At 40.0% G+C, this 21,509-nt stretch overlaps 1 protein-coding gene across 1 annotated transcript in view; it reads right to left on the bottom strand.

Moving 5' to 3' along the window:
• Cep83 (centrosomal protein 83) overlaps positions 1-21,509 on the bottom strand; it is a 93,664-nt gene that overhangs the window by 5,253 nt on the left and 66,902 nt on the right. The window contains exons 11-13 of the mRNA XM_051139844.1: positions 17,714-17,789; positions 15,211-15,368; positions 13,195-13,324 (exon numbers count right to left, since the gene is read on the bottom strand). Coding sequence (XP_050995801.1) covers positions 13,195-13,324; positions 15,211-15,368; positions 17,714-17,789 — 364 coding nt within the window. The remainder of the gene's footprint in view (positions 1-13,194; positions 13,325-15,210; positions 15,369-17,713; positions 17,790-21,509) is intronic.

Here is a 21,509-nt window from a genome sequence, read left to right as displayed (position 1 = left end):
TTTTATAAACAGGTTTTAGAAATAGAAGGATATCCATCATGTTGGAACTAATTTAGCAGCTGCAGATCTCGTAGACGTTTCTGTTTATTGAAGCCTAACAAGCTTATATAATAAAGGACAGAACGTAAATGCAAAGCTCCATGGAAATACACAAAGCAAATACTGGTATGACCCTGCCAGGACAGTGTCCACACCTCTCCTTGTCACCATGACCCCATCACCTGAAAAAGTAACCAACTAATTTCTTTCCAAAGCTATGATTCTGCCAACTTTTGAGTTTCATGCATTGAAAATTAGACTATATCCTTTTGCAAGTAACATACTCTTTTACTTTAACATGCTTATGAGATTATTACGTTATTCACTCAAGATATGGTTCATTCACAGCCAAATACTGTTCTCCACTTCTGACTACTACACTTATTATTCACCAAGTCTACTACTAAGGGTCACCTAGGTACTCCCAGCTGTGACAGAACTGACGATTTTGAGTGTTCCTGAAGTGATATTGTGGTGGGCATTCCCTAGCCTTCAACATCAATCAGCATCCCCACAGGCCTCCTCATGTTCCTCCTGGCACACACATACCCTAGCAAAGTTATTACCCTTCTACCTTAACGACTGTATTCTTTCTTACTTATGGCCTGAGGAACATGCACATCCATTCATTTGTATCCATCTCATTTGTATAAAAGAAAACTATATAGCATGTATCCTTTGTGTAAGACTTTTTTCTAAGCATTTTATCTATGTGTAGAAGCAACGTTACTGAATATTATAGTAGTAATTTCCCATTGTCATAATGCCACCAAGTATACAAATGTGTACCCTTTTTAAAAACATTTTTCTATTGATGAAGATTTCAATTATTTCCAATTTAGAAGTATTAACAAACTTTCTTGAACACACTTTGATATATATACTCATTATCAATAAATACTGAGGAGATGGAGTATTCATATTTTAGCCTTAGTATATCAATACTGCTATTTTTCTAAAGTGATTCTGCCAATCACACACCCACCAGCTTGACACTGAGAGTCCTAGCTGTTCTACATCCTTGCCGATACTCATTATAGTCAAGTCACTTATGTTTTAGCCATTCTGGTGTAGTATGCTAAAATCTTATTGTAAAAGCTTCTGATTTTCCTGATAGATATCTAAAGATGTTTAACGTCTTTCCTTATCCTGTCAGCCATCAGTATTTTTTAGGGATGTTGTACGTACACATGTGTGTGCTTGGTATACTTTTGCTCAATAAAAAAAGAAAAAAAGAATTTGAATCTTATGAATTTGAAGGAGTGTTTTAAATACTCAAGTTACGAACCCTTTTGTAGATGAATACAGGACAGATTCATGAATCAACCTCTTATAGGATGCTCTTGTCTTTTAAATTTTTTATTTACTTTTATGTGTATAAGTGCTTTGCCTGCACGTCCATCTGTGCACTGCATGCATGCTTGGTGCTGACAGAGGGTACTGGATTCCCTAGGAATGGGGATACAGACAGTTGTGAACTGTTATGTGGGTGCTGGGAATTGAACCCAGACCCCCTCTGGAAAAGCACCCAGTACTTTTAACCACTGACTCAGCTTCCCAGACCTATCATGGAATTTTCTTTCTCTTAAGAAAAACACCTTTCAAGAAAAAGTTCTTTATTTTTAGGAAAAATTACTTTCATTTTCAAATTGTCAATGGTATCTTTTATAGTTAGTACTTTCTGATTCTTCTTTAAGAAACAAGGGCAGTCAGGGATACATAGCAAGACTATCTCAAAAAATAAATTAATTAAATAAATAAACTTACTGCTAGATCTGTATTTTGTACATAATCAGGTAATTTACAAGTGACAATTGCACTTTCCTATCCAGTCATTATACCCATTTCTTTTTCCTTTTTCTTTTGATTTTTTTTGAGACAAGGTCTCTCTGTGTAGCCTTGGCTGTCCTGGACTCATTCTATAGATCAGGCTGGCATTGAACTCACAGAGATTCACCTTCTTCTGCCTCCTGAGTGCTGGGAATGAATGTGCACGCCACCACCACATGCTCATTTCCTTTCCTTGCTTCATTAAATTAGCTAGAACCTCCAACAAAATAATGAACAAAATGTTGAAAGTGGAATAACTTGGCTTGTCCCTAAACTAGAATGAACAAAGGAAATAAATATTTAATCAGTAAGTGTGTTAGCTGGAGGATTTTGTAGTTACCAATGATCAAACTGAAAATCCTCTCCTATTACTAATTTGGTAATAGCATCTACTATGAAAGGTACTGGCTTTCTGGTTTCTTCAGCAGCAAGATGAACTATAGTTTGCCGTCTTTGTTGATATACTACTGAACTATACCGGTCAGTTCTGCATCCTAACTCACTTGTAGTCTTAGAATGACCCTTACATGCTCAAGGCACATTATCTTAATATATAATTGCATTGCTTGTTAATACTTCCAAATTTATACCTGTTTAAATAATGTTAATTTCTCTTTTCTTATGATTGCAGCAGATCTGAACCTCATAAAATACATGAGGATACTCTTTCTATTTTTCTATTACCTGGAAAAATGTAGATTAATATTATTTCCTACTTAAATATTTAGAAGAATTTACCAGTGAAGCCAAGGAGGAATTTTCTTTGTGGAAGATTTTAATTAAAGGTCCCATTTCTCTATCCTTAATAGCCACAAGACTCTTCAGATTCCCTAATTACTCTCACACCTGCCTCACTAAGATTTTCTTCAAGGGATGTATTGCTTTCATTTAAATACATAATCAGCACAATTACTTTTATAATATTCTTTTTATTTTACTATCTATACAATATGTAGTAGTAACCACTTTTCCATCAATGGTAAACATTTGTCTAATTGATCCTTTGAAGTCTCTGAGAATTACAAATTTTTACCAATCTTTTTAAAACCTGAGGTTGCTTGGATCTCCTCTGGGGTGTGTTTGTTTGTTATTTCTCTTGGCTTTTAAATGCTTTGTTATTTCCTGTTATGCTCTGTTATTTCTCTTATGGGAGTGCCTCAGCACATATGTGGCAGTCGAGGACAACTACAAGTTGGTTCTCCCAGGGACTAAACTCAGGTTGTTACCCACTGAGCCATCTCATCTGCGCTATTTTTGTATTTCTGGTAACTATTTCTTATAGCAATTTAAATGTATAAGACAACTGAACAAAAAAGTGAATAATTCCCGTCTGCTGCCTTATCCACTTAACTGACATTACTAACATCTTACACTGTGAAGGGTTATTTGTCAACGCTGACAAACCGACATAAACGCAGCACTGTACCTACCGCATGCAGCAACATAAATGCAGCACTGTACCTACCGCATGCAGCAACATAAATGCAGCACTGTACCTACTGCATGCAGCAACATAAACGCAGCGCTGTACCTACCGCATGCAGCAACATAAACGCAGCACTGTACCTACCGCATGCAGCAACATAAACGCAGCACTGTACCTACCGCATGCAGCAACATAAACGCAGCGCTGTACCTACCGCATGCAGCTGTGCTAGCACTTCATCCTCCTGCCGTACACTTCTCTGGTTCTGCGGCCGATGTCCATCACATGTCCTACCCTCACAGCACTACACCGCAGTGCTCTCCCCATTCCTTCTCATCCATCCTCACAGTCTAGCAAGCACTGACTGACCCCTCACTTTCGCCATAGCTCTGGCTTATCCATATCACACTTGGAATCACATCTTTCAGCTAGCCAGATGCACTTAAGTAAGGGTCTTCTTGGCAACTCACTTCTTTTTACTGTTAGTAATAAACTGTATGAGTGTCCCACAGTTTATGCATGTACCTACAAAAGGATACCTTGATCGTCTCAAAGTACTGCCATAAAGCTCTGACAGTTTGTGTTCGAAACTGATTTGAGTAAATACTTTGGAACATGACGGATAAGTCATAATTAGGGTAAAGAGTTTATTGTAGGATTGTATGCACAGGCCAGTGTGTTGGTGGTGGTACACTCTGCATTCCCACCAGCAGTGAATGACAGAGTACCTATGCTCCTACCTCTACTAGTATTTGGTTGTGTATTGAATTTTAACCACAAAATTTATCTCCATTTTGTATTTATGTAGATCTGTGCTTCACATATAAAAATTTGAGGAGAATTTCCAAGCCATGGTAATGTTACTTCCCTTAGGGCCAAGTCGTATTTGTCTCTGGTTGGCCTCTAGGAGCATTAGTCTCATGTCTAAGTTAATCCACTTCTAAGGACTGAGTTTGGAAGCTCTGCTTCAGTGATGGGTCAATATTATTTCAGTTTACCTTTGTCCAAGAGTGACTCTCTAGAGGATGCCAATCCAAAGCCCTGGAGGATTTCCCTGAACCCATTTTGTGGCACAATCTGAACTCCCATTATTGCTCCCCAAGTTGGTGAGGCTATCAAAGCTGTTCCACTTCTTAGCCTTCCAGCTGTCTCTTCTGGCATCAGCAGTTTCCCCAAGGGATCCGCAACCACAGGCACCATGCTCACCCTCTAGGAACTACACTTCACGACACCGGGCTCACTGACTTGCTACCTCTCTGAGGTCTTCGTGGAGATACTTTATACAATTCTTCCAGGTGTTGTCAAGGTGACTTAGTCTTGCTCAAATGGTTTTAACAAAATACTTGAAATCTTGGGTAATTTATGACCAACAGAAATGCTTTTCGACAATAGAAATGTATTTCTCCTTATTCTGAAGTATGTTTAGTCCAAGATCACAGTGCTGGTAACGTCTGAGGAGGTCCTCCTTCCACACAGATGATGCCTTTGCACTGGATTCTAACAAGGAAAAACGGACAAACACAGCTTTTTGTGGCCTCTTTAATGAGGACGTGAAGCTCAATCACGGGGGCGCTGTCGCTGTGGCACAACTATATTTTGTAATGCAACTGCCTAGTGAATTAGAATATATGCTTAACACAGGGCCTCACTATGTGGGCCAGCCTGGTGTCAAACTAAAAGCAACCATCCTGCGTCAGCTTTCTGAATGCTGGGATTCAGGGAGTATAACACCAAGCCTGGCTTAAAAGTTCATTGTATATAACTGGGTGGGGAGACAACCAACATTCAAATCATCATATCCTATGCAGTACACCTGATTCGTGCGCTTTCACGGCTACATTAACAAAGGTACTACTCCTTTCGTATATTTTAAGACATCTAATTGCTGTATAATCATGTAAATATACAATCTTAAAATCTAGTTGCATTTCTCTGTTTACTGGTCATTTCAACTGCAGTAAAATATAAAAATATTTATCATGTTGACATTTTTCAAGATTCGTATTATTCTAATTACGTGTGTATGTGTCTATATGGGTATATACACATGAGAGCAATGCTTGCTGAGGCCAGGAGCACTGGATCCCCTGGAACTACAGTATCAAGTATCTGTGAGCCAACCAGATGATGCAGATCCTCCAAAGTGAACTTAGGTTCTCTAAAAGACCAGCGAGCACAATGAGCCAGGCCTTATCAGTAAACATTAATTGAGCATGTCTAGTATGCACACACACACATACATGTTTATAGGTGCACAGAACATGTATAATTGTGTCCTATATTTACTATAGCTAATACAACGATCTATAGAATCAGGAAAAGAACTATTCTAGGGAGTGGGGTTTTTGTTTTTAAAAAAGGAACTAGGGTTCTTAATTCTGTAATTTATAGGTTCTCCAGCAGGATTGGTAAGTAAAAAGGACTCTCTGAAGCGAATTATCAGCATAAGGAATACTATAGACTTCAAGATAGGGTCCATGTCCAGTGCTGTCTTCAGCCATTACAAAAGCAAACAACTGTTCTAAGCGCTAGCTAGCACACAACTAAAAGGGACCTTCTCTTTTCCCACTATGTGAGAACACAGTTCGAAAATACTATTCATGCAACAGGAAGTGGGCCCTCACTTGGCATACTATCTGCTCATGCACAGGATGGGGCTTGCTAGCTTTTCACCAATGAAGAACACATTTCTACTGTGCATGAGCCAGTACATTCGGGATGCTTTGTAACAGCATGCTGAGGGTAAGGAACAATGCTTCCCACTCCTCTCCTGAAAGTGTAGTCCTATTTTACTCAGTAAGAGCCAAAGTTCCTGTATCTGTGCCTCTCTGTCATAGATATCAGTACTCCATTGTGTTCTTTCAACGTAACAAACCGTCTGTATACTTTTGTGCTTGCTATTCTGTCTGGAACAAGATCTTCCATGCAAATCAACATGGTATCTTCTTTCCTCCAAGTCTTGTTCAAATGTTGTCAAGTAAACCTTGCCTGATCGGCCAGGCGTGGTGGCGCACGCCTTTAATCCCAGCACTTGGGAGGCAGAGGCAGGCGGATCGCTGTGAGTTGGAGGCCAGCCTGGTCTACAGAGTGAGTCCAGGGCAGCCAAGGCCACACACAGAGAAACCTTGTCTCGAAAAACTAAAACACAAAACAAAACCTTGCCTGATCATTTCAAAAACAAAACACTCTCTTAATCTTGTTACTTTTCTTCTCAGCATGTACTTTCTCTACCTGTTTGCTCCTACTACCCATTATAATTCATGTTTCTTGGTACAGAATCTGGTCACCTTGATATGTATTCCAGTGAACTATACCAAGTACATAGTTTTTGAACTGTCTTACTGACAACACTACTTAGTGACAACACTACTATCTCACCAAAACTCAGGTCCATTTAGAACCTGGGGACATAAACATAATATCCTAAGAAATATTACGTGGCCTTTCCCCCATTACTGGCACAGAGTTCCCCAAACCCTAGGAATTCCTTAGGTGCCAGGGGTGCCCTTTGTAACCAGTAGGAAGGCCTCCTCAATCTCTCCTATTTCTGATTATGAAGTAACTTAAAGTGGGGGCCCAAGGCAACCCTCAGGAGGTCGTCAGAGAGACCAAGTAAATACATGGTGATACTTTAAGGTCCTCTATTCTAACCTACAGGGAGAAGCGGGGGGATTGTAAATTGAGTTCAGCCAAAATTAGAGACAGCATGGACCACTGCACCCTATACAGTTATCTGTGCTCCATCTGGTTGTTCCTAAGTGGTGTCTTTTAAAATAAGCTGGCAAACATCAGTACAGTGCTCTCCTGAATCCTAGCCGATCTTTAAATATGAAAACAAAGTTGTAGGGACTCCTACTACATGGCCAGTTGGGTAGCTTACACTAGCATTGGAGAAGAGGCATTCTTGGGGGACCAAACATCTTAACTTGAGAGATTTAACTATCATGCCAGGTAGTTTCAGAACTGAACTGTCCAAATAAGACCAGTTGGTGTCCAGAGAACTGAGGATCGCCTGTTGATATTGGAAAGCACCCCAGAGTGTTATAATTTGGAACAAGTCTTTGCAGCTGAAATCAAGTTAAAAAGAGGTTAGGGTGGATTAGAGTAGGAATGTTTGCATTAGCATTCCAATATAATCACAACATGAGATAAATGAGTGCCTTACAAAACAAGGAGTTACAGGGCATGTAGAGAGTGGTGTAGTACACCCAGAAAGCTAAGGCAGGAGGGTCAAGGTAGCCTGGAATACATACAAAATTCAAGGCCACCCTGGGCCACATGAGATCCTGTTTCAAAATAAAGGGGTGTGGGGAACGTAACACAAGTAGTTGTAGTCCCCTGCCAAAACCTCAAAAACAAAAGTCAACGGGGATTCCCTCTTTACTACCAAATCCAATTAACATTGTTTCAATAACCAAATGGTTCAGGGACCATTTGTCCCCTTTTAAAAAAATGGTGTGCATGCATATGTGCACAAGTGCGCATGTGTCTGTGGCATCTGTATGGCCACAGGAGGACATCAGGTATCCTGCCTCAATTCTGCCTTACTCCCTTCAGACAGTATTTCTCACTGAACCTGAAGGTCACAGGGGTTTTGATTTTTTTCTAGGACGATAGGCAGCAAGCCTCCTGTCTCTGCAGCCAACAGCTGCACTACAGTTATAGGAAAACAGTCAGCCACACCAGGCAGCACTCATCTTGGATAACCTTCTCCTTCGGCTCCCACAACACTTACACTATTGCTCCTCCCCATGAGCATCTTCCATCCTCTTTAGAACACCACCCAGCTCTTAGTTTTTGTACTACTCAATCATATTCAAAATCTCATTTCATTTTGTAAATTTATTTGACTTGTTAATCTTCCTGTTTCGTTTTGCTATTTCTAGTCACAAGTGCAGTGTCTTTATTTGCATCTAGAGGCATGTCTACATGGATGTGCTGCAATCACTTCATATCTGTGTTTGCTCAAATCTACTATGCCTTCCATGTTCCTCACTCTGCCACCTGGCTCCACTTATATCCTCTTAGAGCTAAATGACCCCTTTCACTTATTTACTTACCAGCCTATTCTGGATTTTGGTTTTGTCTTTTGAGACAGAGTCTCACTGTGCCCAGGTGCTAAACTCCTGTGCTTAAACAATCCTCCTACCCAAGGCTCCTGAGGAACCTCTTGGTTTGAGTGAGAAAAGCCCCCTTAGGCTCATGTATTTGAATGCTTGCAGCCTAGTTGGTGGAACTGTTGAAGGATTATGGGAGGTGGCCTTCTTGGAGGCGGCCTGTCACTGGGGGTGAGCTTTGAGGTTTCAAAAGCCCAGTCTATTCTCAGCTAGCATCCCTGCTTGTGTTTGTGGATCAGGGTGTGAGCTCTCAGTTACTGCTCCTGCCGTGCCTGCCTACCTGCTGCTGCGCTTCACACCATGATGGGAGTGGACTCCAGCCCGCTAGAACACACACTGCACGTGACTATCATATTTTGCCACTTCTCCCCTTCAGGATGCCTTTGGGAATTACCAACTCTTCACCGCCATTCCTATATTCTAAACTTCCTTCTAGGCTTCACACCTCACTTAAACCTCACAAAACAGTCTTTTGTCTTCAGGGTTTTTTTTAAGTTTTACTAAACTTGCTCTTTGGCGCGCGTGCGTGCGTGCGTGCGTGTGTGTGTGTGTGTATTCTGAATACTCCTCTTAGCTCTCTCCCCACTTCCCTCCGTCCCACATTCCCATCTTGTTGTCTGGTGACTGTGTAGCTGTGGGTGAACTGTACACTGGAGCCTGATGGGTGTCTTCTAGCTTATTTAGTGTTTGTTTTTATTTCTTTGAAGCTGGGAGGTCTTGTCACAGTGGTTCTCACCTTGATGTCTATGTAAGTGACCTGGCAGTGGTTAACAGAATTACCAGGTGTTTCTTAAACATTATCTTATTTCCTCAAGTACTCCTCAAGGATAAGGAGTGATGATGGCCTTTCTTCTCTCTCAGCACAATGCTAGGCCACATAACATTTTACAACTTCAAGACTAGGAGTCACTACTTTTGGAGAAAACACTTAGAATATTACTATTTGACAAAGAACTACTTCAGGCTGGGCCTGTGGGCACACACCTTTAATCCTAGCACATGGGAGGCAAATGGATCTCTCAGTTCCAGGCCAGCCAAAGCTACATAGTGAGACTATATATCAAAAACAACAACACAAAAATCACTTCAGAGAGACGAATGTCAAAAAAAAAAAGTGCCAAATGTTATTTCAAGCGCCTCAAAAGGACAGACAACTCACTGTGCCCAAAGCAAGAGACCGCTCCTCACACTCACTCTTGAACACTGGGGACAGGGAGCAGAGAGAGGGGACAACATTCAAAGAACCGCATTCCAATTCAAGATCTGGGGCACACTTTTCAAAAATAAATTTAAAAATTATGAACATATCACAATTTCATTTCCACCAAAGACTACCTAAACACACTTACTAAAAATGTCATTAAGTCTTGTGCTTAGAAGTTTAGCATTCTGAATAAACATACCCAGATGGCATGTTTATCTAGCCTGGAGGGAAAACAAAGTTACTATTCTTCAGTTTAAGAATTTTTCATGGGTAAAAAATTAAAGGATTACAATTTCTATCCTAGAATAGGATGGTTTATGTTTTACTGCCTAAGAAAGTTATGATATTTTAGACATTTAAATACAGAACTTTAAAAGTTTGTTGACCCTCTATAAATTATATTTGTAAGGATAGACAAACAGTGATAGAAGTGGGTTTTTTGTTTTTCTGAGACAGTCTCCCTGTAACCTAAATCCACCTACCTCCCTCTGTTTCTGCCTCCAGGGTACTGTAATTTAAAGGTGAACAAGAAATCATATGAAGCTGGGCACAGTGTCGCACGCCTGAAATCCCACCACTTGGGGAGGCAAAGGCAGTTGGATCTCTGTGAGTTTGAGGCCAGTCTGCTCTACAAAGTGAGTCCAGGACAGCCAAAGCTACACAGAGAAACCCTGTCTATAGAAAGCCAAAGCTAAGCCAAACCAACACAACACATATATATCTCCCTAGAATCAAATAAAGAGGGAAACAGAAGAGTAACAATATAGTGAAAGCAACACTAGAGTATACCATAGATCCAAGCTAGGATCTCCCTACCTTGGTTTTTTGAAACAACATCTCCCTAAATAGTCCAGGCTGAAGCTGGACTCACACTCTTCTTGGCTCAGCATCCCAAGTGCTGGGATCACAGGCAAACAGCACCATTCTTTGCAAAGTCTGGATACTAATTAGTCAAATCACTCTGGTTATCTACAATGTCAGTTCCCTAATCTGTACAAGCTATCTGAAAGCTAAGATTACTTAAAATTCTAAAAGTATATATACTCACATATGTAGCACTGTCCCTATGCCACAAAATGTCCCTTTTCAACTCCAACTGATAAAATTAAGTTCCTAGGACAGTGTTCCATGTGATGTGATAGCTCCAGGTTACTGTTATTCACTGGATTGAACTGAGCAATTTTCTATGACTTAAGTTATAATTCATGTTTTGCATATTAAAAAGTGAAATGATACCTGCATATGGCATCCCATGACTTTAGTACCAGCACTTGGGAGGCAGAGGCAGCTAGAATTCTATGAGCTTAAGGCCAGGCGAGTCTACAGAGCAAGTTCCCAAACAGCCAGAATTACATGATACTCTGTCTCAAAAAAAACAACACCACCATCACCATCACCACCACCACCAACAACAACAAAGGTGAAAGGAGGAGCTGTAGAGAGAGTACAGTGGTGAAGAGGATGAGACCTGGAGTTTGCATCTCAACCCTCACCTAACAAGCACTAAGAGAAGGCCAGCAGAGAGGACCGCTGGAGCTCAGTGGCTTCCAGCCTGGCCTCAAAAACATACCTGAGTCTACATTTGGAAGAACAGGTAACGATGATAGGAGGACAGTCCTCCATACACAGCGGAATGCACATGCCCCTCCATCCCCCTTCTCCCCCAACAAGTAAGAGTTTAAAAGAGCATTGATACTATGCTCTTACCTATCTGCTGGTTAAGTATTTAAGAAGAAAAATGGTTGCATTATTACAGTGGTGGTAAAGTATTACTTCCTAAGTTTTTAACATTAACCCCCCCCCCCCTTTTTCTGGTATATCTACAATTACTAGTTGATAATCTCTGTCACCACTGGATGTCACTTTTGCTCCAAAAGAAGGCAACTCAAATTAACCTTAATAATTAGGATCTGACCTCTATAATACTTACTCCTAATAATGCAACATAAAAGCTTAACTGCAAAAGACAAACAAGTTATAAGACTTTCTAGTGATTTCTGAATTCAGATATTTCTAAATGTCAAACAATACAAGAAGTACAGTAGGATTTCTAAAATCATCATGAGTCAGAAAAAAAAAAAAATCACTGAAGTTTCATCAACATTAATAGCCTTTCGGGATTTACATATGAACAGAAAGCAAAATAAATGACAAATAAAAGAAAAAATATACTTCCATACAGGTATTTCTTACATAGGAACTGTCTTCTAGTCACAATCTACTATTTTTAGTATTATAAGAATGTCTTAGCTGGGCATGCTGGTGCACACCTTTAATCTCAGCACTTGGAAGACAGAGGCAGGTGGATTTCTGTGAGTTCAAGGCCAGCATGGTCTACAAAGCAAGTCCAAGACAGCCAAGGCTACACAGAGAAACCCTGTCTCAAAAATAAAAACAAGCAAACAATGTCTTAAGTTATTTCTCTTATATAATTAATGAACACTTAACCTATCAATAATATACTGGTATACTAGGGCATATCTCTCTCATTCACAATGTCTTTCTTCTTCCCAACCAACGTCACTATGAAGGAAACGTATCAAATGGTGACAAATCAGACATAAACACACAGCCTAGTCTCTCCCCACACCCAAGTCTGCTGGAAAAAAGTGCTGGATCACTGCCACAATGAGTCACAGCTGACAATGGAGTCTACTATAGTCCTTGCTCAAGTAGAAAAGTTGTAAACTGCTGACCAGACGAGTCACCTGACTACAGAATTTCATGATGTACTTGACTGTTTTCAAGAATGTGAAGCTTTTAGAGTCTAAAAACATATATGCCTACAAAGGACAAATCAAGAAAGCATCAAAGTAGGAATTATCAGAATGGAGTCAGAAGCCAAGGGTAAGTCCAAGGTAGGCTTCAGACTGCCTACCTGTGGTGTCATTGCTTATCTGTCACGGGGGGCATGGCCCTGCCCAGGGCTATATAAAAGGACAGTCCTACCTCGGCCCTCTCTCTTGCTGTTCCTCTCTTGCCCCTCTTTTCCTCTGTCTCTCTCTCTCTCTGGGGTACCCCTGCTCCCTTTCCTTCTCCCCCCATACTCATTTAATAAACTCCTCTACAACATAGTATCTGGCATCTGGTACCTTATTACTATCCTCTTATCTTGTATCTTATATATTAAACATAAAACAAGGTCCTACTGCTGGGGCAAGATGACATTTGTTCTTTTATTTTTTGAGTTGGAAACACGCTCTCTTGTTGTTGGGACATGGTCTCTGTATTGGCCTGGCTAGCCTAGAACCTGGTGGATATTCTTAGATAATTCTTACCAATGAGCTATATCCTGGCCTAAGAAAAGCGACTCTAACCACAAAAGAGGTATTACAGATGTTAAGCATAACTGAAACAGGCTTAATCATACTATGACTTCAGTGAACAGCAAGTCACGCACATCTGTATGGACTGGCTCTGAAAAATATGACCTGTAAGAAGAAGATATTCTCTAAAAAGTTTTAGAAATACATCTATTAGTTGGATTTTCCTAATTGTGCAAGATGAAATCAATCGTGAAGTGTAGTTATTGGGTTTAGCTTACATGTCAAGCTCCGTGGGGGTGAAGAGGCACTCACCTTCTTCTGAGCAGTGGCGGCTCGCTGCAGTTTCTCTTTGGCTTGGTTGTACTTCTCTTCTCTGTCCGTGATGCGCTCATGAAGCTTATGCTTCTCTTCCAACCACTGGCTCTGCCTTTCCTCCAGCGTCCTGCCAGGGAATGGGCACACAGAGCAAGGACTCCACAGGAGCTCTTAGGTCAAACCCGCACTACTACAGGCTGTTATCAATCTCCCACCCGCCTGACCACAGGCAGATGCCCAGCTGTAGTGACTCTTCTATGGCCACATATTTCCTCAGTGTCACCACAGAGCCAGCTTGATGAATATGACACTGTATTTAGAATAATATATACACTGAGTTTACACAAAACCTCCAAGCTAGGTACATCTGTCATGCCTTTTAAGTGAGGAAACTGAAGTTTAGATCATTTATTAAGCTCCATAAAGAAACATGTCTATTTATGGCAGTATAAGTGCTTGAAACCTGAACAATGATTACAAGTGGCAAGCTATGAAAACTGTGCCTAATAAAAACAGTTAAAATAAATCCTGCTGCAGGGTATGGTAGGAAACACCTTAACCCCGGGACTCCAGAGGCCTGGGCTATTTCATCTGTGTGCTCAAGGCCAGCCTAATGTACATAGTAAATCCCAGGACAGCCAGGATTACATAGATTATCTTTAAAAAAGGAAAAAAAAAAATCAAGCTTGATATTAAGTCTTAATGCTGAATGTTTTCTGTATGGAGTAAATTTCATATAAATGGCATTTTAAGTTGTATCCTAGTAATAACTTAAAAGCTATTCTGCATACTTAACAATAATACAAATTTTAGTATCAATACTATGGTCACTAAAAATCAAAATAACAAGCCCTGTCATAATAGATTGCTTGTCTATTTACTCATACAAATTTTAAGTATATTAACTGGAACAAAAGTTAAACTCTCCTGACCTAGAAATCTAGTATTTTGTTTATTCTGAGTCTGGGTACTGAAAATTTAACTCAGAGGCATGCACAGGCTGAGCAAGCACTCTACTGCTGAACTATATCCCTAGCCCAGTGAAGTATTTCAATCTGCTAGCTACACTGTATGTCATCAGAATTCTTAAGCTTATTTTAAGCAAATACTCAAAGATCACAAGATACAAATTTCTCCTTTTCAAAATAGAAGAAAGGTAAGTAGCTCCTCTGGGATGTCAAGACACATTATAGAGGTATGTCTTTCTTACTGACTTTCCCTATACATAAAACTCCATCTATAAAACACAGACAAGCCTAAAAATATGAAAAATAGAAAAAAAAAACTGCAGAGAAAAGTTTTATGTGGTAAGACTGATTTAAGAACAAATTTGGAGAGAAAACTGTCCTATAAATAAATAAAAATAACATGCTATAAAAACAAAACAAATATAAAACAGTATTCTTCATTTACTTGTTTGTTTTTGCTTTTTTAAACTTATTCTTGTGGTGCTAGGAGTCAAGTCCAGGGCCTCTGTATACTAGGCAGACAATTCTACTGAACTACATCTGTGGCACCATCTTATCACATACCATTTTCTAGAGAATATAAATCCTGAGTCTATCCAGCACCATTTTCCTTAGCAGTTTACTGTCTACTACCAATAACTTTCAAGGTACAAAGAATATAATAAATAAGTTACTACTTTTCAAAAGGGAAATCTAAAAAATAAAGGGGGGGATCTAAAAAGCTAGTTCTAAGAAATCTATGGGGTGTGTGTGTGTATTCTGCCCTCTGGCATTCAGAACGGAACTGGGGATCACATTCTGGCTTGCTCAAGAAATACGAGTCTTTCTTTATGAGTTTTCAGAATACTGTGTTCATACAGGATTTTAGAGGTCCTGGGGCCATATATAAAAATTTAAAAGCAATTTATGAGTAAAAGTCCATTTTATGGAAGGAGAAAGTACACTACCCACAAATACACTTGGTGTTTTAATCAGCAATAAAACATGCTTTATATATACAGCAAAATGAAAAAATAGTTTGTACACAAAAAAGAGCAAACTCTACTTTTCAACTTCCAGTTGCACTTTTTCAGCTTGGCTTCTTGAATTTCGACATTCTTGTTTCAATCTCTCCACCATGTCCTTCAGCATTTGGTTTGAATTCAGCAAGTCATTCTCTGACTGTGACAGTGAGGTCACTTGGATCTGCAAATGACTGATTTGCTTAAAAGAAAAAAAGAGAGAGAGAGAGAAAGAGAGAAGGAGAGAGGAGAGAGAGAGAGAGAGAAGACACTAAGACACCCATCAAGGCATGTGAGAAGCAGAGTGCCTCCCTCAGAAATGTCTCTCAGTTGACGCAGGGATGCCCTGCGAGTGAGGTGACAGATATCGAGGGCGAGGGTCATTTCTCACTATAACCAAAGACTTTCAAGACCATATATGGTCCTCAGGTACTGGTTCTCTCTTTTCATCCTCAGATAGGCATGGCAAAGGGGCTTGGGGAGGAGGTGCTATGGCAAGAAGAAAAGAATCGGTGGACAGTCTCCTATTACAAAGCCTTTCCCTTCTCTGCCAGAGAAGGTTTTAAAAGCAAGCCAGCAGGGAAAACAGTTGAGGGAACTTGGTCTCCATAAGCACACCTGAGGTCAGCTAGCCAACCCTACCAGAAGGGCTACTCTGCGAGCATTCAGGATTGCTGGGTATGAATATGGCGAGGGTCACTGTAACCCTCTTCTTCAGAGGTTTCCGGGCTTTCTATATGCCCCAGTACGGGAACGAGAAGTGTGCTTTGAGAAAGCGAGTAACATGCTATGGATTCTTTAGCCGCTAGAGCAGCAGTGCTCAGCCTGTGGGCTGCAACCCCTTCAGGGGCAAATGACCCTTTCACAAGGGTTGCACAGCAGATACTTACATTACAACTCATAATAGTAGCAAAATTACTACTAGTAGCAACAAAAATAATTTTATGGCTGGGGTCAGCACATGAGGCACTGTATTAAAGGGTCGCAGCACTGGGACGGTTGAGAACCACGGCTCTAGAGTAACTTGTCAGCACATGTGTCAAAGCTAGAGGCCTTGCTCCATCCCGGTTTACCTTCATGTGGAAGCACTTTTTCTTATGATATGTTGGAGTTACAGACCAACTGGCTACAAAGACTTAAATTCTTTAAAGTTGTGACTAAATAGACCTCACTGGTAACAATTTTATATCTACATCTTTCATAAGCCACTTCTGTTTTATCAGCTAATAAATGAAAAGTCTTCATTTTTCTTTCACTTCAACTCCCCTTTAGCCATTCTCTGAAAGACCTTCCAGAACTGACAGAATCACGAGACATAAGTCAAAAGGAGCCACCATAAGTCCAAGATGCAGCTCAGCTGCAGAGTGCAACTGGCTAATTAACGCAAACACAGGCCTGAAGTTGGTCCCTACCATCACCCAAAACTACCGCAGTAAGATTCAAGAGTCAACAGCAACAGGGTCTTGCTGCACAGCCCAGGCAGGCCTCAAACTCAGGGTCCTCCTGCTTCAGCCTTCCACAGAGTAGGACTGCAGGTGAACACTGCCTCCCCCAACATGAGGCAAGGTTCCTGGCGGAATGAATTAGCCAAGTCTGCTGACAGGGTAAACGCCTTGTAAGAGAAGACTATACATGTCCACGGTGCAATTCCTGGACACCGTGACATGGTGTGTCTCAGATTTCTATTTTAGAATAAATTTCTTCATGTAGTAGTTCCTTAAAAACTGAAGTAGAAAGTATTAGCTTTTTGTTACACCTTTTAAACTAAGCAACCATCATAAAATTTACCTCTAGATCCATAGGATGCAGAAACTCCAATATTTATAAGTATTAGAGCAGTAAGTATTATGCTGGATTATAGCAACGTCGCTCAGAGAATAAAATGTTGTGCCCTGCTGGTTAAGGCTCTGTAACTGCACATACAAAGCAATGCCAGCTGACACACAAACAGTATTCTCTCCCAATTCAGGTCCCAAAACTGCATGTGCAAGGCTGATTTCTGCAAAATCCTAAAGGGAATCCTCACTGCTCATAATCTAAGAGAATAGAAATACTTCAAGCAAAAAGAAAAAGCAGAATATAGAAACAAATATGCTTCTGTATTTTACCCAACATTATATAAATATTTCCTTTAACTAAAATATAAACTTCTTCCCCAAATACAACTCTTAAATTTTACACAGATATAGCAAGAAACCAAAAATCCATAGCCCCTCACAAAATATCAATTTACATGTGTAACCAAAAAACCTGGATATTTCTAATTAATTTTTAAAATTCAGAATATCATTTTAACTATAACAAAAATTTTGTCACAGGCCACAATGTATCAATATATTAAGGTAAACAGCAAAAGTAAAACAAGTCTACTAAGTTATAGCAGAAAAATTGAAACATTTTATCTTTACATAACAGCTCCATCAGTATATTATTGATTATGGTGACCAGATTACAAAGTACTGATTGAGATTAACTACAATGACTACATAAGGTACACTTAAAAGAAGCATTCCCAAAATAAAATCAAGATGTCTATTACAATCACACCTGTTTCAATTCAGCATTTTCAAGTTTTTCTTTCTCTGCTTTTTCAGTATTCACAATTTGTTGTTGAAGTTTTAACCTAAAAACCACAACCACACAAAAAGATTATGAGTTTATAATTCATTTATCTCACTAAACTAGTCAATCACTCTACTGAATGGCTGTTTGACAATGGGTACTACACTATATACAACTCAAAACATTCCAACTCCTGGCAGCTACATTATGTCCACATAAAACAACACAAATTACTTCTTTAGCAACAAGAGCTGCGTGTGGAGGAGCAACAGTTCTATAGGGACACCAATAGCTAAGGTTTTAATAAAGGACACTTGCTCAACTATATTCATAGCAGCTTTATTTGTAATAGCCAGAAACTGGAAACAACCTAGATGTCCTTCAACTAGATATGGGTAAACAAAATGGATAAACAAAATAAAACAAAACAAAAAACTGTGGAATACTACTCAGCTATTAAAAACAAGGACATCATGAAATCTGCAGGTAAATGGATGGAACTAGCAAAGACCATCCTGAGTGAGGTAACCCAGACCCAGAAAAGCACACATGGTATATAACTTGAATAGTTAAGGTCTGTCACGTCAAACAAAGTCTTACAAAAATGTACAGTACAAAATATGTGAAATTAATTTTTATTAGGAGATTAATAAAGGCCAGGTAAGAGAGACAGAATTTGGACTGGGCTGTGAAGGCAAAGATAAGTGTCTGAAAAAAGAAGCTAAAGATCTACTAGAGGTGAAGAGCACAGATGAAACAAAACCCTAACAGACACATCATCAAGAGCATCTCCATTCTGGACACTAAGGGTTATTTTCTATTGCTATGGTAAGTACCATGACAAAACCAACTTGGGGAGCAGAGTTTATTTTAACTTCTAGTGTCTAGTCCATTATCCAGGGACGTCAGGGCAAGCACTCAAGGAACTAATGCAGAGACCGTGAGGATCACTGCTAACTGGCTTATGATTCATGGCTTGCTCAATCCGCTCTCTTAGAGCGTCAAGGACACCAGCCCACCACTCTCGCTGAGTCGAGCCCACTCACATCAATCATTAGTCAAGAAAATGGCCCCGCAGTCTAGCCCACAGGCCAAGCTCATGTGGGCAGTTTCTCAACTGAGGTTCTTTCTTCTCAAACGATTTTAGTTTGTCAAGTTGGAGGCAAAACAAAGAAAAAAACAAAACCTTAACCAGGACAAAAGGCAAGTGGGCAAAGAAGCAGAGGGCTAACAGTTTAAATGTCTTTATTGAGAGTAAGACAACTAAAAAACAGACAATTATGTCTTTGAAGAGATGACAGAGCCCAGGACTTGGACAGGTGTGTAATGTGTGGGATGATAAAATAGATAAAAGAATGCAAGTGAGAGGATACAATTTAAAAACAAAAATACACACACACACACACACACACACACACACACACACACATGAATAGTTCAACAATATGGACGATTGATGGCAAGGGATCTGAAACAGGGACAGCTTGAGCAAGATCAAAAGACTCCATGAATGTTGAAAAATTATCTAGAAGTACATAAGTGGAAAGGGAAAAAAGAATAGGGATAAATTAGATACAACAAATATGAAGGGAAAATCCATTTTAGCCAAACTTAGTCAAATAATGATCGAAAAACCAGATTAGATCCACTGCTATTTCCCTGGCTGATCCCTTGTTGGAGGGGAAAAGAAGGAATATTTTCCACATCAAGGAGTTGGGGGTGGTATGCTCTCTCAGAATTCGGTGAGATGCTTTAAAAGAAAATGTTGAATCACAAAATATTTTCTGGCAAGAAAACAAAGCTGTTTCAGGGAGCTCTGCTGGCCATGTAGCTCAGTATGGTAGTGTAAGACCTAAGGTTTGATTCCCAGCATTGGGGCTGGCGGGTGGGGGAGGTGAAGAGAGACAGAAGGTAGGGTGGGGAGGGAGAGAAAGAACTTTAATAAGTGGGTGGTAAGAGATTAGGAAGTGAAGGGTAAATTAAGTTGGAGAATGGTAAACTGTAGTTACTTATACTTTAAATATAATCATGAAAGTAGACGGAGGAAATAGGATAGAGGTTCAGGTTACAACAGAGAATTCAGCTGTAGAAAAGCTGTTATAAAGACAGAGGCCCCACTTTAACAGATCAGCAGTTCTATCTCATAACGCTCTCTGGTGATGGAAATTATCATCTGAAAGTTTCAATTTGAAAAGGTTCTAGCCTCGTGTTACTACATGTAGACAGGATGACAGAGGAACTAAAATTTTAATTTCTTAAAATTTTAATTAATTTAAATCAGATTTAAATAGTTATATGTTAACTTAAACTCAGATTTAAATAGTTACATATCCCACTCTCCACTCAACTGTGGAGAATGTTCTGTCCATTGGCTAGATCTGGGTAGGGGTTTAAAGTTTACTGCCTGTATTATCCTTGGCTGGTGCCTTAGTTTGAGCGGGACCCCTGAGCCCAAATTTGCCTATCATAATGTTCTACTTGTAGGTTTCTAGGACCCTCTGGATCCTTCTACTTTGCTATTCTCCCATGCTTCTCTCATCTAGAGTCCCAATAGGATGTCCTCCCCTCTGTCCCAGTTTCCTGGTAAGTGAAGGCTTTCATGGGACCTGTCCTCTGGAAGGGGAGACCTGGTGGCACTCAGAGGAAGGACAGCAGGTTACCAAGAAGAGACTTGATACCCTATGAGCATATACAGGGGGAGGTAATCCCCCTCAGGAACAGTCATAGGGGAGGGGAATAATGGGAAAATGGGAGGGAGGGAAGAATGGGAAGATACAAGGGATGGGATAACCATTGAGATGTAACAAGAATAAATTAATAAAAAAAATAAGTAGAAAAGAAAACATTAAAAAAAAATAGTTACATATTCAGTGGCAAAGGATCTTGCCTTCATATGACATTCCTGTCCGTTACCAAGAGATGACAAGCAAGAGAAGAAGCTTGTGATTTCTCTATTATCAAAATTCCCACTACAGGTCTCTTCAGAAGAACAGTGCCCTCAGCACCAACTTTCTGAAAGCAAGCATCCTGTCTGAAGCACTGAAAACTGACTGACCATTGTTTACTAAAAGGGAATTTCCTGGAAAGATCGGAGGCCACTGAACCAAAGCATTCCTAGAGAATCATGCTATTATAACTGACACACTTCTGACAAAAACATACAACAGGACTCTGTGGCCTTCAAGTGCCACTGCCGACCCTTTACCCTGTCACTTACTCAGCAGTCCAAATCGTAAAGGAATTGGTTTAAATGTCCAATTATACTTCCTAATAAGATGACACACAACAAATAATTCTTCTGACGATATAAATGGCAAATGGGACACAGTAAATGACTTTTAAAAGGGTCCATATCTACCTGAGAGCAGCCAAATAAGCAAGCAAACCTAAAGCAACGATATCAACACAGAGAAGACTAAGTTATGTGAAAGGTAAGTTCCCAGCGATGACATGTGAACCAGACTCAAACACTCCTACAGTTTTCTAATCTGAGCTGGCAAATAACTGCCCTTCTTTCGTTTCAACATACACAGCTTGTCTCACAGAGAAAGCAGTAGAAAGTAAGCCAACAAAGAGAGGGGAAAAAAAGGAATAACTTCTATCTGCTCATACATTAGTTGTAGATACAGGTGGCCAAGAGAAGGAGAGAGAGAGAAAGAGAGAGAGGGAGGGAGGGAGGGAGGGAACAGTGCAAACCCTGTCCTTTCTACAAGTTATATCAGCTAATTTCTTGCTACAGTTTTATTTAGACTGTTGCTGTTATGTAAAGTTGACTACACAC

Source organism: Acomys russatus, chromosome 31, assembly GCF_903995435.1.
Source record: "Acomys russatus chromosome 31, mAcoRus1.1, whole genome shotgun sequence".
Taxonomy (NCBI): domain Eukaryota; kingdom Metazoa; phylum Chordata; class Mammalia; order Rodentia; family Muridae; genus Acomys; species Acomys russatus.
The sequence above is the reverse complement of the archived record's forward strand: the minus strand, read 5'-3'. Positions and strand labels throughout refer to the sequence as shown.